General features: G+C 42.6%; 1 protein-coding gene across 4 annotated transcripts in view; it reads left to right on the forward strand.

The window, feature by feature from the left end:
* Positions 1-223: 223 nt before the first annotated feature.
* LOC120536595 overlaps positions 224-13,856 on the forward strand; it is an 18,976-nt gene continuing 5,343 nt past the window's right edge. The window contains exons 1-5 of one of the 4 annotated variants that reach the window (XM_039764995.1): positions 224-313; positions 846-1,083; positions 4,505-4,561; positions 6,914-7,093; positions 7,238-7,387. In XM_039764995.1, coding sequence (XP_039620929.1) covers positions 905-1,083; positions 4,505-4,561; positions 6,914-7,093; positions 7,238-7,387 — 566 coding nt within the window. In that variant the 5' untranslated portion in view covers positions 224-313; positions 846-904. The other 3 variants (XM_039764996.1, XM_039764998.1, XM_039764999.1) reach the window with 3 other exon arrangements.

A 13,856-nucleotide genomic window follows, 5' to 3' on the forward strand; every position in this document is an offset into this window, starting at 1 on the left:
TACCTGGCCTAGCCACCGCCGGTCTATAATTCATGCCCTAAATATTGCATTATTGAACGAATTCAGTTCATTAACCAGTCAAACAATTTCCCACCTCATATGAATATTCCGATAATAATCGTCCGAGATCGCGATGAGAGCGACACTCGCTCAATGCGGCCATTTATTTTATATTTCCCGCGCGAGTGCATCGTGGGAGATGTCGTTTTAATAGCAGTGCACTCTGGGAAGTAGAGTCCTGTTGTTGAACGCTCACTTCCAGTACGTCCGTTCAAAATTGAACTCGTTTGTTACTTTATAGTATTACTTTTGGGTAAGGATTATCGACTGCCTAATTAAATCATGCGTAAACCTGAAATAAAGATTCGCGCTCGGAAAAATGGTAAACTTGTATTTCTTGGCCAAAAATGCACACACTGCTTCTTCCGTCAAAGCAGTGAAGGCCGCAGATAAAGCCTCGGTCTCAGTGTGGGCGTGCGTACGGAAAAAAAAAACACGAACAGTTAGGTCGCTGCTTGGCTGTGGATGATGTACCAAAAAATACAAATCCCACGGCTTTGTTTTTCTTCCGTTCATTAATGTAACTGCATGTTGTTTGTATAGAATGAGTTAAAAAAAATAACTGGCAGTTTGACTTGCAGTTCTGTAAGATGATGCGATACGACGTAGAGGGGCAATGGTTGGTGCCTTCTGAAAAATCATTTCATCAGTTTAGGCGCCTGCTTTAGTAAGAATCTGGAGGTTAGAAGCGAGCCAGTTCTTAAGTACCTCCATCACTCACAAAGCTGGGGATAAGATTGATCCTGAAACTGATTGCTAATCTTTTGTATCCCACCTTCCTCCAGCTTAATAAATCCAAGGGCCATGCTGTCTGAAATGCACTGAGCAGCTGACGTCAGACGGCATGAACCCAAATCTGCCACAAGGTATCCTGGACACGAGCAGCATGAGCCCTGGGGTGACGAAGAAGGACTCGGCCGGAGGGAGTGACGAGCCATGGCCTGTCAGTGGCATGTTCTCCTATCCAGACCTGACCTGGATCAGCCATTCAACGAGCCAAGGAGACTTCCGGAGCCTGGACAGGTGAGACACGTTGGTCGGTGATCTTCTTGATATATTTTTTTTTCTAACCGAGTTTTTTGTTAGCATCTCAGACACTCCGACCCCTAAACCCTGATCACGATAATGAAGGGTGAATATGAATGGTTCAGAATTTGTCGTATTTGCTGCTCTACAAAGTTTTTTCCCAGTGCATCAAAAGGACAAAAAAAATGTTTACAGTAGTGCCCACATTTATCAAGCGTCTTAGAGGTGGGCAAAGGACCCGACAGGCACCGAAACCTCACAGTGACCCAACTTAAGAGCAGGAGTAATAAATAGCATGTAATCAGTCATCCTAATTTAGGATACTCCACCAACCATCACCAGGGGCTTCATGCATAACACTGTGCGTAGAAATTACACTTGAACATGGCGTAAGCACAAAAGCGGAAATGTGCTTACACTCAAAAAAATCCAGGTGCATAAATCTGTGCGTTCGCCCACTTCCACGTTCTTCAGCTCCATAAATCCCAGTCAGCGTGAAAAGTAATGCATGCGCACGCGTCTGCTGTCCCGCCCCGTCTCCTCCTAGAATTATGCCTCTTTGAATATGCAAATCAATATAAGTAGCCCTTAAGCTCAGCGTTCTGTGAAAAGGCAATGGCAAAAGCACAGGGTGAGGAAATAGAAGTTCAGCGAATACCGAGTGGAGGCAAAGAAAAAAACGTACTATTTGTTAGTTTAAACAGTGATATAAACAACAAAAGGAAGTTGATCGAATGACATAGCGTGTCGGAGAAGCTCGAAAGCTCAAGTTGACAAAGTCGCACAGTGCCCAACGTAAATAAGAAGTTGTCAGGTATCAAAGTCGCCATGAAAAGGCGAGTCGTAGCCCATCGTCTGAGTGTCATATGAAAGCTTATTATGGTACAGGGAAAAAAAAATAGGGACACAGTGGAGAAAAAGCACGAAATGCCAACTTTAATCACGTAGTTTATTTTGTAATTCAAGTAGAACATCATAAAGTTCATCTTAAAATCGTTTAATTTACTAGTTTCTCAAATCCCATCGTAATTAAAGTCGCACGTTAAATGCTTTATTTTGTATTTGATCTTCAATGTGCTTTATCTGTGTGAATCACTACGTGCTTCTTAAACCGGCTTTCTCTTCCTCCGACAGGACACAGAATCCATTACATTGGTGATATTACAGCTCTCTGAATAATTAAAATACTGAGATTATATGTGGTATCATTTTCATGATGATAGGAGTTAAAGCATGTTATTAAACATGAGAACACGATGGCGCAGTAATTGTGCGCGACCTTTGATGAAATAATTTATTGCAGCAGGACTGTCTCTTTCAAACGTACTAACCTCCAATTCCTGTTTTTAGTTTTCTTTCTCCAAATACCCAATCGCCACCCAATCAGCTCTGTAATGGACGTTAAGCCATCTGTAAGCTTAGAACACCGATTCTTCAAAACTTTGAAGGAACATTGAAATATCTTTGTCGTACGCGTTTAATTATTGTATCCTTCCAGTGTCACGCCAGTCCCAGCAAGCATACAGCGCGAGGCAGGAACAATCCGTGAACTGAGTGCCAGATCCTCACTAATTTTAATGTTTAATTATTAACCATATAGATTATTTAAATGACGTTAAAGTTTTATCTGTATAACATAATAAACATATTTTGCTGCATTTCATCTTAAAAATGATATCGTCATCATATGTAAATACGCGCTTTATAAAGTGGCTCAGGTTATGCAATATTATAACTGTATCGCAAGTTTACAGTGAGGTGATTGTAATAATAATTCCTAACAGTTTTACAAGGAGCACTTGATGGACTGATTGAGTGCGTTGAGTTCTTAGGATGAAACTGTTTGTGAACCGCGAGGTCCGTACAGGAAAGGCTCTTAAGCGTTTGCCGTATGGGAGCAGTTCAAATAGACAGCGTGCACTTGATGCTGTATCCCGATAATTCTGCTTCCGATCAGCTGCTACGAGTGGTGCAGTGAGAGTAATATGGAATAAGAAGATCCGCTGTGGCAACCCTAACGGGAGCAGCTGACAGAAGAAAAAGAAGGTGCAGTGAGTGTAACAACGCTAAAGCAGCTATGGTATTTAGAATAGTTTGGCCATTCTGTGGAGCATTATATTGTTACAGGTTAATTACAATCAGGTGCATTAAACTAATAAACAATATGCAGTTAGTTTCAGTGTATTTATAAAGCCATGTCAGGGATGTGGATCTAAAAAAGAAAGGGAAACCACACTTGAGCAGTAGCACCGCTTTGACGCTGGGTGCCGCCAGTCTGCAAAACCGAGCGGAGAACTTGCGTATGCCCTGCCGTGGGAATGTGTGTGGCTTTACACCTAGTTTAGGTTTTATACATCGCAATTTGAACGTGGAAACAGGCTTACGCAACATTTTTGTGCATACGCACCGTTTATACATGAGGCCCCAGGAGTGCTCATGAGATGTGTGAATTGAATAAGATGGCGTTCAAGCAGAGATTGGCACTCGCATCCCGGGAAAAGCGGACTGTTTTAATAATAATACGTGCTATTTATATAGTGTCTTTCCCATGCTCAAGAACTCATTAAAAGATACCAATTTGACAGAGATGGAATAATATCCGTAATACATTTTGTACGTAATCAATTAATCAACATGGTAAAACCACGTACTGTGAGACAAAATGAAAGTGTTGGGAACGTTAGCATTTTTTGCAACAGAGAAAGTAGTCGTGGAAATGGTTTGTAATAGAGAAATTCAATTTCAGAAATGGATTCAGCACACCTAAATGTATACAGTACACTGTTTTTCTTTTTTTGCAGGAGTTAAGTGCAGACCGTTGTAACTGGTCACAGCCTTTCATTTTCCTCCGTATCCACAGTTTTCCCAATTCCCAGAGTGTGCTGGACCAGCAGGATTGTTTTTATTATCATCATATTGTTTTTTTTTTGTTCTTAATATTGTTTAGTACTGTTTTGTATAATGTGCTGGGCTCTTGTATTGCATGTTGTACTTACAATTTTACATTACCATACTTATACTTTTCTAATACCTCTGTCTAACATTGAAAAAAGTTTCACATTTCCTATTGCAAATTTGTAATAAACAGGAGACGTGTACCTCTAACAGTCCATCCATTCTGTAATCCACATAATATATTTTAACTTTAAAAATGTTATTTAGGTTTAAGTTTGCTTATTCGTATGACATAATCTGTACATGTAACACTAAGCCTGTAAAAGACCTGGGCTTGTCATACGCGTTTCCAGCACCCAATAATTAGGTTGGATATGTTTTCTTTTTTTTTTTCTTTCTCGTATGTTTCTGTTTCACGATTATTTGATTTATTATAATCTCCTAATTGGGTCAGAGAGTTTTTTGTTTGGGTCAGCGTCACGATTATTAATCGATTAAATGTCTTGGCATTTGAATTTGACAGAGACGCTGGCCACTGCCGGAGGCTGAACTCGAAGAGGCGCATGGACAAGTGTGAGCAGTAAGTTTAACCTGTCCGCCTTGGGAAGCTGGAGGTGCTCACCTGCCCGTCTCCATTTCATTTAATTTTACAGCTTTGCCTTGTTTTCTTTTAATTGATATTTTCAGTCTGTTCTGTTCAGCATCTTTCATAAAGTGATAAACATGATAATCCGTCCATGTAAACTGGGATAGCTTACTCAGTGTTTCCTGCTTATGACGGCCTTAGTCGCTCCCAGCATCACTGTATACAATTTATTTTTGTATAGTAGCCTAAAATCAGACAAGTGCCGCAATGGGCTTTTAACAGACCCTCCCTCTTGCCAGCCCCCCAGCCTCAACTCTCTAAGAAGACAAGAAAAAACTCCCAAAAAACCTTTGTAGGGAAAAAATGGAAGAAAGCTCGGGAAAGGCAGTTCAAAGAGAGACCCCTTTCCAGGTAGGTTGGGCATGCAGTGGGTGTCAAAAAGAACGGGGTCAATAAAATACACAGAACAGAACAAATCCTCAGTACAGCATAAAAAGCACGGAGCAGAATTTAACAGTAGATGATATATGTAAGGCAGGAACCAGCTGTAGCTGGAACACAAATACACTGGCAGGCACACTACACCCAAACCAGTTGGCAGCTGTCAGGTATGTCTTAAGAGTTGTTGAATGGGATTGAGGAGATCACCCACAATGCAGTGCAGTGTGATGTGTCACTCATTCCCTATAGATCTGGAGGCTCCATTTTGAAAGCATCACATCCATAACCAGCCCAGGAATGTCTCCAGGTTTAAACGATGATTCCAAGTCACACCATTGAATTGCGTGAGGTGAGGGCCAATGCCAGAAAAAGAAAATGGGCATAATGTGAAAGGGAAACCTGCGTACATTTCAGCCCTTTCAAAAATTCACAGTACAGTGGTACCTCGGTATACGTCCGATTTGGAATAAGTCCAACTTAGTGTACGTCCTGTTTGAACGCGAAAAATTCTGCTTGGTATATGACCTTTGTTTAGAATACAACTCGCGTGGTAGAACACCGCGCGCTACCCTTGTTTACCTCTCTCGAGACGAAACCATGACTGCCCACGAGCGTCACGAGCATTCAGTGAACAACCCGCGCTATAACTCTGTGAATTTTCACGTGATTTTGTTTTTTCTCACGTAAATTCGAATTGATTGTTGAAAAGTACGAAGTTGGCATGCGTATCTGGGACTTGGCTGCTGCATACCGTATGTCAAGAACAACGGTATCTACAATTGCGAAACACAAAGACGTTATTAAAAGGTGAAGGGAGGTTAAATTTTCATTTATTTCATCTAATTGCTTTTGTATTTATGTATTTTAGTATCAAGCAGTGTTCAAATTATTTTATACAACCCCATCAATGTATAATGTAGGATTTTTTTTTTTCATGGAACGGATTAATCATTTTCCCTTTATTTCTTATGGGAAAAATTCGTTTGGTATATGTCAAAGGATCTGGAACGGATTAAGGACGTATTCCGAGGTACCACTGTAATTTGATAAATTAATTTAAGATTATTGAGTGACTCGCCACTATTTTCAATGGTAGGAGAAACACTGCGATGTCTAGCGTTGATGTTAGGACGGGTGGCATTTCCAAACCTCAAATACAATGAGAACTGGCAATTCATATGCATGGCGTCAAATAAGCAGGACGGTTTGTAGAGAATAAAATCATTTAGGATTTGAAGCAGCACGAGTCACGGTTGAAAATCGGCATATTCTGGCTGTAGGGCTAAGTGGTCACATAGCGAGGGTGAGAGGATGGGCGCTCCTTCCACAATGCAGCAGCTGAGTTTGGATCCTGCAGATGCTCAGAGGGTCGAGTAGCCGACAAAGCAAACCATAGCACAGAATGGCGTCCGACAGAAGCGAACGTGGCGGTGCCGAGAGAGCTGTGTGATCGGCGCCTTTGCAGTTACGAGCCAAATGGCCCTCATCGCTGCTGTTTAGGTCCGGTGGTCCCCCTTTTCAGCTCCCACAGCCACTCGGCCTGAGAAGTGTCGGAGAGGAGGGTGTCTCCCTGGCTCCTTATTAATAATAAGATGCGAATGACCAGGGAACCAGCAGTTCTCCATCTTGCTTGTTTTCATTTGTACCCGTGTGTATTTAGCGTTCAACATTTAGTTTAATTAATAAACTGATAACCTAAGCAGAGACAGGTTAGCACAAGCCTCTGCTCAATTTGTACTGGTGACAGCATTTTGGGTCAGTCCTGTCCTACTCCAGTTACTCGTGAAGGCAGCACCACTTCTAGACACAGAATGGACTGTCGCATTGTCATGTCATAACATCTTGAAGTCTTTCAGGGATGCTCTCCTGTAACACAGCTCCACTCCTGTGTGTCTTCCTCCCTAGAGGCCCCGTCTCCAAACACTTTGTGACAGAAGAACAGATGGCTGCCCGCTTCACCTGCCTCAGTCTGAATAACGACCATTGTTACGCATCTACTGGCTTCCCTGCGCAGCCGGGGCACTGCCATGGACTCGAGACAGCAGAGGACAAGACGTATCAACATTTTGTAATGGTAGAAGAGAGGTGAGTGGCCCGCGATGGACGTCATGACTGGCTTTTAAAATCAATACAAATTCCTGCCTCTCAATATGCTGTTGTAAAGAGCAGCATTGAGGGAGACCTTCAACACCATCCTGAGCACTGTGTCCCTGTTTGACCACATTAAAGGTTAGAGCCAAAGGACTACGAGACGGAGGTCGAAGTGGAGACGTGCACAGACATGGAGGTTTCTCCCCGTCTGGTATTCTCATCTGCGCTGACAGCAGACCGACTCAACAGTCTGGACACAGGACTGCCTCGCAGCTCCTTCTACTCCCTGTGAGTATCCCCGAAACACACCTAACCGCCCCACCTGTGGGGCACGAGTGCCTTCTGGATAAATGAAAACAAATGAGCTTTGACCCCAAGGGTTCTGTTGTGCAACATCCTTGTGTCGCCCACATTTGACTAATAATACCAGACCAGGGTTGTGTGTTGGTCAGACATCCAAGTACGAATTTTATTGTGCTTTGTGCTTGCGACAATCAACACGAACTTTAGTTAAGTATCGGAGATCCTTAGTGTGGGAGTCGTTACATTTGTGGCCTTCTCTGATGCTTAGATCCACATACAGCGGGGAGAATTAAGTATTAAAAACACGTCAACGTTTTCCTCAGTAAATATTTTTCAAATGGGGCTATTGACATGAAATTTCCACCAGATGTCAGTAACAACCCAAGTGATCCACACGTACCAATAAGTCCATAAATTAAGTTTAGTGAAATGACAAAGGGAGTAAGTATTGAACACGCTTACTGAAATTTATTTAACACTTGGTAGAAAAGCCTTTGTTGGTAATGAGAGCTTCAAGACGCCTCCTTAATTGAGAAACAAGTCGCATGCATTGCTCAGGTGGGATTTTGACCCAAACTGTCTTCAAATCTTAAAGGTTCCGGGGACCTCTGATAGTCAGTTCTCTCCATCGATTTTCAATGTGATTCAAGTCAGGTGATTGACTGGACCATTTCTAACAGCTTCTTGATTTTCTGAAACCAATTGAGAGTTTCCTTGGCTGTGTGTTTGGGATCCTTGTCTTGCTGAATTCTCCAGCATCCTGGTGGATGGCAGCAGATTCTTACCAAGCATGTCCCGCTACATTTCTCCATTCATCCTTCCTTTCAATTACATGAAGTCTGGAGGTGGGAACATCATGGTGTGGGGCTGGCCAACGTCACTGTTGGTGTGGCGTTTTTGGGGTGATGCGCAGTGCCATTTCTCCTCCAAGCAGGACGTGTGCAACGACATCCAAAGAGTTCCATTTTGGTCTCGTCTGACCAGACTCTATTCTCCCAGTATTTCATTGGCTTGTCCAAATGTTGTGCAGCAAACTTTAACCGAGCTTCAACGTGCTTTTTCTTCAGTCTTGCGCAGTGAGCGTGCGCAGAGGCCATGGCGGTGGAGGAGTTCATTACTTATTGTTTTCTGATAATTCCAGGACTTTTTGAAGCTCTCGGCGAGTGGTCCTTGGCTCTTCCGATTATTCTTTTGACTCCTCTGTCAGAAATCTTGCGAGGAGCCCCTGGTCGTGACCGGTTTATGGTGTAATGATCTTCTTTACACTTGCGGATTACGGCCCCGACGGTGCTCACTGGAACATTCAGAAGTCACCAATGCCATCAATAAGGTTGTGGAAGTCTTGAGAGAGCTCTTTGCTTTTACCCATCATGAGATGCTTCTTGTGTGACACCTTGGGAATGAGACACCTCTTTATAGGCCATCAATTAGGACTAAAGCAGTGGGTATCCACTTGCACTGATCAGGGGCTATCAGGATTGACAGATCTTAGCTGCTTTCTTGACTTTCCATGACTTTTTGCTCCTCATCTTTACGTGTTCAATTCTTATTCCTCGTGTCATTCCACTTTTACACATGACTGATTTTAAAGGCTAATTTGTTTTGATTTCTTTGTACGTGTGGATTACTTTGGGTTGTTACTGACGTCTGGTGAAAATTTCACGCCTGTAGCCCCTATCAGAAATATATTTACTGACAAAAACGTTGACGTGTTTTCAATACTTATTTTCCCCGCTGTATTTAATCAAAACAGATAAAAGCTACACAATGGAGGTTCTGTTGACAAATACGTCCTAAAATTTAAGGCTCAGAGAGCAAACCGACAGGCTCCAGCGGTTTTAGGACTTGTATGAACGTTTCACAGTGCATTAGAGTTGGATATATGATATTCCAAAAATCAGTCACTTAAATCTCTAAATATGCTGATAACTCATTTGCAATAATTTAGAAATAAAAAGTCCACTTACCTGTTAACAGGGTGATGTGCAAAGCGGTTTTAAATATGAAAAATGAGGACGTTCTGGTGTGTCAGTGGCAGGCGGTGTTGCAGAAACACTTCATCATTAAAGCAGCGTTTGGAACGGAACTGTGGCCCCTCTACCACCAGTAGCCGTCAGAATGCCACTCCATTACAGGCCGCCCCCCTCCCCCCCCTTCCTGCAGAACCTCACATCACGCCAGTGAGGACGCGCCCGTCTCTGGGCCTATTCACACTTGGGCTTTGAACATTTTCAGCATCTGTTTGACGTTTTTCCAAGTGTTTCCCAAGTATTTTCAGAGAAGCATTTCCCAGGGAAAATATGATTGACATCATTTCCTGTCTCCATTTTGTGGCTTGTGAGGTGATTGTTGTGTCTCCAGAATGTATTCTATGACTTTAGAGCGTTTAATCAGTACTGAAGATGATGATGCAACCCTGGCATTGTGAGCACAGACTCTCTAGGAAGAACTTGGGCCGCATCCAGAAAAATTCCAGGATTACACAGGAGTGTCAATAGGCACACAAGTACAGGGCTACAGGAGAGAGTCTTCATCAAATTCAAGGAAGCTTATTACCACCACCCAAAAAAGAAAAAATAGCCTGCTGCCATTGGTGTGACATCATGCCAACGTACGCTCCGGGCACCTGTTGACGGCTATAGAGGAACAGGTTAAGCCTGCACAAGTGAACAGACACTACAGGTATACATTTAACCCTGGATATGCTAAGGGGGGTCTATTTAATGCACTCAGGTTAGGGCAGTGCTTCTCAATTATTTTCTGTCATGCCCCCCCTAGGAGGAAGAAGAAAACATCTCGCGCGACTATAAATATTATCATTTATACTGTATGTATACTTTGTACTGTGTGCAAGGCACGCATGCTCAGTGCAAACAAAACCCCTACACCACCGAGCGAATGCTCCCTGCGCACACCCTGCCAATGAGAGCACCACTGCCCCTTAATGTAGTGGAGTGGTATTGCACTTTATTCTAGAACAGTAAAAAAAAAAAAAAATCAAAATCAAAATAGAAAAATAAAAAAGCATGTTCCCCGAGGTCAAACGCACCCCCCTTGACGGAGCCCAGGGGGGGCGTGCCCCACTATTTGAGAAGCACTGGTTTAGGGTCACAGGGAGCCAGAAGTCAATGTGGTGGGAGGGACGCCGAGCCTGTGCAGGGCTCAAATCACACAGCCGGCCAGAAAAGAGTGTGCCTCATGCAGTTTATAAAATTATTATAAAAGCTTTAATCTACAGTTGTGCTTGAAGTTTGTGAACCCTTTAGAATTTTCTGTATTTCTGCATAAATATGACCTAAAACATCATCAGATTTTCACTCAAGTCCTAAAAGTAGATAAAGAGAAACCAGTTAAACAAGTGAGACAAAAATGTTATACTTGGTCATTTAGTTATTGAGGAAGATGATCGAATATTACATATCTGTGGAGTGGCAAAAGTATGTGAACCTCATGGATGATCAGTTAGTCTGAAGGTGAAATTTGAGTCAATGGGATGCCAATCAGGTGTGAGTGGGCACCCTGTGTTATTTAAAGAACAGGATCTATCAAAGTCTGCTCTTCACAACACATGTTTGTGGAAGTGTATCATGGCACGAACAAAGGAGATTTCTGAGGACCTCACAAAAAGAGTTGTTGATGCTCATCAGGCCTGAAAAGGTTACAAAACCATCTCTAAAGAGTTTGGACTCCACCAATCCACAGTCAGACAGATTGTGTACAAATGGAGGAAATTCAAGACCATTGTTACCCTCAACAGGAGTGGTCGACCAACAAAGATCACTCCAAGAGCAAGGCACACGTGTAATAGTCAGCAAGGTCACAAAGGACCCCAACTGAAGGCCTCTCTCACATTGGCTAATGTTCATGTTCATGAGTCCACCATCAGGAGAACACTGAACAACAATGGTGTGCATGGCAGGGTTGCAAGGAGAAAGCCACTGCTCTCCAAAAAAAACATTGCTGCTCGTCTGCAGTTTGCTAAACATCACGTGGACAAACCAGAAGGATATTGGAAGAATGTTTTGTGGACGGATGAGACCAAAATAGAACTTTTTGGTTTAAATGAAAAGCGTTATGTTTGGAGAAAGGAAAACACTGCATTCCAGCATAAGAACCTTATCCCATCTGTGAAACATGGTGGTGGTAGTATCATGGTTTGGGCCTGTTTTGCTGCATCTGGGCCAGGACGGCTTGCCTTCATTGATGGAACAATGAATTCTGAATTATATCAGAGAATTCTAAAGGAAAATGTCAGGACATCTGTCCATGAACTGAATCTCAAGAGAAGGTGGGTCATGCAGCAAGACAACAACCCTAAGCACACAAGTCGCTCTACCAAAGAATGTTAAAGAAGAATAAAGTGAATGTTCTGGAATGGCCAAGTCAAAGTCCTGACCTTAATCCAATCGAAATGTTGTGGAAGGACCTGAAGAGAGCAGTTCATGTGAGGAAACCCACCAACATCCCAGAGTTGAAGATGTTCTGTACGGAGAAATGGGAGAAAAATACTCCAAGCCAGTGTGCAGGAATGAGCAAAAAGTTACCGGAAACGTTTAGTAAGGGGGGTCACAGCAGATACTGAAAGCAAAGGGTCACATACTTTTGCCACTCACAAATATGTAATATTCAATTATTTTCCTCAATAAATAAATGACCAAGTATAATATTATTTGTGTCTCATTTGTTTAACTGGTTTCTCTTTATCTACTTTTAGGACTTGAATGAAAATCTGATGATGTTTTAGGTCTTATTTATGCAGAAATAGAGAAAATTCTAAAGGGTTCACAAACTTTTCAAGCACCACTGTAGTTATGTGACAGATATTTTGAAGCACCGTGATCTGGTGGCGCAGTGGCACGTGTCACATATGGGGGCTCGGGTTGGAGCGTCTTTACTTTGCAGCACACGAACGAGTGAAGATGTTCTCTGACACGTTTCCAGTGTTCATTGTTTAAATGGGTAGTCGTCTGCAGTTCCACACACTCACCAGTACTGAGAAATGTACAAGTGCACAGGTAGAACATGCAAACTCCATAAAGCTCCAGCTATATGTTAAAACATCTCAACTGTTGCTCCGTTCCTGGCACTAGGTGGGTGTACTTGATCCCCTCTATCTTAATAACTATGATTTATTTTTCTCTTTTTAGTTTTACTGAGCTGTTTCACTCCTGGCTTATCCAGAAAGAGGTCGCGACTTCACGTTAAAAATGCTACCAAAACACTTTATTTTTAAAGCTGCGTTTCTCCAAGCATTTCTGTTTGTTTCAGTGCAACAAGCGTTTAGCTGAAAATGCACAAAAACTGCAGCATGCCGGAGGTTTCCAAACCGCTTGCTCCTAAAACACTTTGATATGAATAGCATCAGCTAAAACGGGGGTCCTCAGTCACAGTCCTGGAGGGCCGCAGTGGCTGCAGGTTTTTGTTCTCACCCGGTTGCTTAATTAGAAAGCAATTCTTGCCAATAACTTAATTTCACGGCTTGTTGAAAATTAAACTGTGCTATGTCAGCTCTTTCTCATATCCTCAATTTTCTTCCCCTGTCTTTCATCCAAATGATTTGAAGGCTAAAATGGAGGAGGAATTCTCAGTCCTTTACTTTTTTCTTTTCACTTACATTCCAAGTATTTAATTAAACCCAATAGTACGATAAATACACATAGGGGTGTAAATGGTAACAAGTTAAATGGAGGAATGCCATTTGCATGTTATTGCTAATTAGGAGCCATTAAACACAGAGAAATCAGCTGTTTAAGAATAAAATAAGTAATAAGAGCTCAAAATCTTAACAAGTAAGACCACTAAAGTGAAGGAAAAGTGTTACTTGAGCAGTAAGAGCTTCTTATTAAAGCCTGCAGCCCTCCAGGACCGTGATTGGGGACCCCGGAGTTCAAATTATGGCAAATTATCAACGGTTTAGGAAAGTTCCGGACTCGCAATTAAAAGCTAAAAACACACTTGACGTGTGAATGACCCGTAAAACCCCAGGCATTTGCCAATAGTGCGGAGCTGGCTGCTCGGGTCCGTTCACAGACGGCAGGCAGGTTAAGCAGCAGTCTAAACAGTCCTGACGTCAGGGTTAGGTTTAGGAAAAGCCGCCCACTCACCCCTCTCACGCAACTCTCTGTGGCTCGGAAGGCACCAGCGTGCAGCCCTTCAACTTCTCACACAAGTTTAATGGAAAGTGACCATTAGGAATCCAAAGGCATTGCTTAGTACACGGAAGTCGCTCTGCTCCGTCTGTCCTTACCGTCGTCCTACACGGAGCAACTCGTGTTAAGGACGAGGCGAGACTTCCAAGGTTCTGGGACCTTTTTTTTTTTTCCCCCCCAAGCCGTCCATTCTGTGAACTGCTTAAGACAACGTGGCATACAAACCGTTTTGTCTTTTTCTTTTAAGGCATGAATCTTATTACCTGTGAGCTGTTATTTAACAGTCCACGTCATGTTACAACAAT

The sequence above is a fragment of the Polypterus senegalus genome, chromosome 10 (assembly GCF_016835505.1).
Source record: "Polypterus senegalus isolate Bchr_013 chromosome 10, ASM1683550v1, whole genome shotgun sequence".
Lineage (NCBI taxonomy): Eukaryota > Metazoa > Chordata > Cladistia > Polypteriformes > Polypteridae > Polypterus > Polypterus senegalus.